This window comes from Branchiostoma belcheri, unplaced genomic scaffold, assembly GCF_001625305.1.
Source record: "Branchiostoma belcheri isolate BF01 breed outbred unplaced genomic scaffold, Haploidv18h27 scaffold118, whole genome shotgun sequence".
NCBI lineage: Eukaryota > Metazoa > Chordata > Leptocardii > Amphioxiformes > Branchiostomatidae > Branchiostoma > Branchiostoma belcheri.
Window position 1 is genome coordinate 510235 of NW_017802580.1, and position 4951 is coordinate 515185.

The window sequence follows — 4951 nt, forward strand, 5'->3', positions numbered from 1 at the left end:
AACCAGTACGTTATACTATAGACTTTAATGCAAATTTACCATCCATATAGGGAACACAACTTACATCGCTTTCAGTAAAGCTTATGTTATGTTGTGTTATTTTATGTTATCATAACATTATATTATGTTATGTTATGTAATGCTATGTAATGCTATGTTATGTTATGTTATGTTATGTTATGTTATGTTATGTTATGTAGTGTTATATTATGTCATTTCATGTCTGGTGAGTTACAGCTGTGGACGCTTGTGTCAGAATCTGCTAAGATGGTGCTTATGATGTAATATAATCGGTTCGGTTATGCTACAACATGCAAGTTATAGCACGTTGTTGTGTTCTAGCAACTTCAGTTATAATATTAATTATAACCACTTCAAAAATCATGTGTACTATAATAACTGTTGCTCCAAGTAAGACGTCTATCTCAATCAATAACAATCGTATGATATCTTTATGTTAGTAAATCCACAGCATATACATCTTACATAACAGACAATAATTATCAACAAAACAACTTACTGATCTTTCCTGATATCTTCACTCAACTATGTCTGTTGATTTTGCTGTATTACTTATAGTTTTAATAAATCATGGTAAAAGGGACTATATGTGATTGCTATATTTATTTTCAATACTTGAGAGAAGACAGCAGGGGCCAAGTCCTTTTTTCGCCTTCTAAGTCGTAATTTTATAAGAAAAAAAACGTAATCTTGCTACAGAGGTTCTTTCAGGTTTTTTTTTTTCTATTTCAAGGCCGAATATACAAGGACACACGATAATAAAAGCTAGACTAAGTCATTTCAAGACACTTTAAGATATGGAGCAATCAGATACTATACTAAATTTTGGTAAAATGTGACAGCAAATCAAGATCCAACTAACAATTAGCATGAATATAGAAAGCCACATAAGTACACATTAAGGAAACCTAGTTGAGTAGAAGACTGGCTGGTCAACTCGCAACAGAGCACTGGCTAAGTCTTGTTCCTAAAATTGCCAAGTCGGCCGCAAATTTCGCACCATATTTCTACATGCACAGCAATAAATTTAGAACCTAGTCACTTGTGAGTAATATGCTTGCGATGTATAATACGTATTGAGTACTTAGGTTTCTGCTACTGTCCTGGTTGTTTTTCTTTGTTATAAAGATTAGAATCATCAGGATAACCATAACAACTTAGACAACTTTTATCCATCGACCTGCCTAATTGTAGAGGGTACATAAGGGTTAGGGGTCAAATAAGTTTATAACTAGAGTAGTAGTAGAAGTAGAGGTTTTTCCAGACAGATTGTTACCTGTCTCCTGTTTCTGTATAATTGACTGTACACGCAATTAGCCTTCGGGCATGATTTTGCAAATAAACAATTAATATAACAAGAAAAAACTTAAGGCTTTGATATCACGCATACAAAATTGAAAGTAATTTGGCTCACCCTATCTTTGGACCTTTGTCAGGTTTCACCTGATTAGTTTTCTTTAACATTGGACAAACGGCAAACGATATTCTTGAGGTTATGTTCTACAGTAAATTCCACCAAAATTTGTGATATAAAGGGGTACGAGTTTTTTCGCAGTTGAAAAAAATCTGTAGTAAATAAAATGTAAATATAGAGGAAAGGCATATTCTCGGCGAACATTGATTTTCGCTTGCGATGCAAACAACCTGTATACGACAAAGTATATATCTGTACCCCTCCCCTTTGAACACGTTTAATTGAATAGAATAATCGTTCGTATAACTCATTATTATGCACGAGTTTTGCCACATGACACGTACCAAATGCCAAGTGTCGTCACTCGGGCCTGGGACTCAGTCGAACACAGACCCGGGTGGGTTTGATGTTCAGCCGCTGGACCGACACAAGGTGAGCACTGATCTACAAATCCTGTCCATTCTATGTCTGTAAGCTATACATCACAAAGGCCCAACTGTATGTGTAACCAGGTATAGAATATACCTAAATCTGTGCATTTTGCCTCTTATAATTAGTTGTTGTCCTGAGTTACTTACTGGTCATCTATGTTCATTAAGGAGGCTGCAGTAGGTCAAGCAATATTTCTGTTCTTGTAGTTTCCGTTAAGGTACGCATTTCATCAAGCTATGGTGGTATATGTACACAAAAGAGTATTGTACACCAGATTCGACTAACGACCTTTCAAGTGACCATCTAATTATTGTTACTAACTAGTGTTAGCTAGAATACTTTGTAAAAACATGAAATATTTGTCATTTTTGCCATTTCAAGTGGCACAAGCGTCCAAACCAAGGGCAGTCTTTGTGTTGCCATACAAAGCCCAGCTTTCGTGTAACCGAAAGACTGTTGGTTCTTCACAGTCTAAACAATATAGAACGTAAAATCGTTAAACAGTAAACGTGACAATAACAAGCAGCTAGGGGATCCAAAATCTAACTATTTTTAGGTCTCATCAAGACCTACATACCTACCAAGTATCAAAACAATCCATTTAAGCCTTCTCAAGTCATCGTGTCTACACACAGACGCACGCACACACACACACACACACACACACACGCACATACAAGAACGCCTCTGAAAACATAACCTTCTTGGCGAATTAATTAATTATCGCTGGAATAACTACGGGTAGACCATAAGACGTCGTAATTAGACATGGAATATTCTAGTTCCACTAAACAACAACAGAGATATGATTTTTTAAACACCCCGAGGCATGAGAGTAGAGCCAGACAGTCACTCTTACCATGCTTGCTTCAAACAAAGGAAACACGTTGAACGGGTTCAAAGTTGAATTCTTCTGGCTTTAGGCTACATTTCACCAATGGCCTCACGTTTGACCCTCTGCTATGGGTGCGTTGTGTGTACGTGGTATATACAGTGAGTCATAATTGATCCTTTTTATTCTGTGTTGCAGGTTACTTCATACTACATACAGTCATTGGTAAGAGTCATTGACAGGTTCTTCGTAGTCAAACTTCAGAACTCCAAAAGTCACAACCGAACGCCCGGTGAGTTTGCTGCCTAAGTCTACCAAATTCAGATAACTGAATCTAGCAAACGTTTTGCGTATAAATATGAGCATTAATTTACCACTAAGCGTTGCTAGTGCCCCCCTCCCCATGCAGACCATCTGATACATGTATCCATCTGGAGCCACCTTTAATTTACATTACCTTGGGACGCAATAGACATGTTGATCGGTTTAACATAATAAACCTCAAATGGTTGATTAAGACTTAGAAACTTTTCCACAACGTGCAAGAAATTCACCGTACACGATATTCAGGGGAACTCCGCAGCTAGAACAGCTCAGTTAACAGGGGTTCTTGGATAAACAAATTAGTCCCAAGTTATCATCACCAAAATTTCTCTTTGTTACCTTGAAAATATTGGTGCAATCTTAAAACTTGGGATGGGACAAACAGGTTGGGCCAAGACCTTTGCAGGTCGGTCGAAGTATACTGTTTGCTAATCTTTGAAGAACTTTGATAAAGATGAATTGAGCTGAACTCTTTGATTATAGGAGTTGAAAAAAATATATATGAGTAATTGGATCTGTACTGATTGTGCGCAAGGATATACGTTCTAAGGTCACGGTGGTTCATGTTTACATACTGAACCAACCGGGCGTGAAATTATCAGGACAAAAAACCTACATTTTTTTCTCTCTCCGGCCAAAGCACTAGACTAGACCCTTATTGCTTTCCATTAAGCTTGGAATATGACACGTTAAAGGCATCCTATGCGATTTCAGATCAGCAAAACTGGAAATATTCTGAATAAGGAAATCTTTATGATATTGACACATACTGCTTCACATTAGCACATTCCAATCAGTATTTCATACTTTGGGCATTTACAACTGCAGAAACAAGCCCCAAGATGAGTCCTTTTTTATGGTGGTACCCTTAAAATTAGCCCAGGGCCCTTCCAGTAACCATTTTCCGTCAGAATGTTGGGTAGTTCTGCTCCATGAGGTTCAATATACATTAGGATAGTGGGGTTTAAACTCAGTATGTAGATGAGTGACTAGAATATTGACTTTTAAAAATCCGTGTTTCCGAGCCCTAAAAACTGCACTGGTTGTCTTTAAATTTGACTGCATGTAGATGTGTTTAAAATGTCTTTTTGTGCGTATTATATAGTACTTTCCAACGGCCAAACATAAACATTGGAATCATTTAGCTTCTATGATCATAATGGTCTGAAATGTTTAAACAATTATTGTATCACCAAAGGTTACTTGTGTTTATCCTTTATTGACTATAATATTTGTTTAATATGTAACATAATCGTTACTCTTCAAACCCCAGAATTACCCTTCAATAAATCGTAGTCGGTCATATATTAAATCAAATATCTTGGCTTTTTTTAAGAGTAGAGTCTCAGGATAGTTTATATTCTGATTGAATTAAGAATACTTTTAAAGATTGCACGACTGTATTTACTAGCCTTGTTTTTTTTTCACTCCAAAAAATGATAGTGTCCCTTCAAGTGTGTCTGTTGTTGTTGTCCAGATATTTTTTTTATGTTGTTAGAGGCAAACGGCTTTAAACTCATATGATGTTAAGATGCCTTTTATCACCCAGAACTAGTGTATATCATGCGGACATTCGCGGTGCTTGGTGTGGCTGCCTACTGTCTACTGCTTGAAAGCGTATCATCACAATCCGTATCTAACTCCACCCAACCTCCCAATGCCTGTGAGTATGGATATAATGTATTGGTTTCCTCGTGTTTCTTCTTCTTTTCTTGTCATTTTGTTTAATGGATTCAATTCTATACAGGCTTGTAAAGTGGCTTTATTTGGGTTTTGGGGTGTATGGATGTATGGATATCGATATATATATATATATATATATATATATATATATATATATATATATATATATATATATATATATATATATATATATATATATATATATATATATATATATATATATATATATATATATATATATATAA

General features: G+C 35.9%; 1 protein-coding gene across 1 annotated transcript in view; it reads left to right on the plus strand.

The window, feature by feature from the left end:
• The first annotated feature begins 4576 nt into the window (after positions 1 to 4576).
• LOC109462551 overlaps positions 4577 to 4951 on the plus strand; it is a 20687-nt gene continuing 20312 nt past the window's right edge. The window contains exon 1 of the mRNA XM_019759107.1: positions 4577 to 4686. Within this exon, the coding sequence (XP_019614666.1) occupies positions 4587 to 4686 (100 nt within the window). The 5' untranslated portion in view covers positions 4577 to 4586. The remainder of the gene's footprint in view (positions 4687 to 4951) is intronic.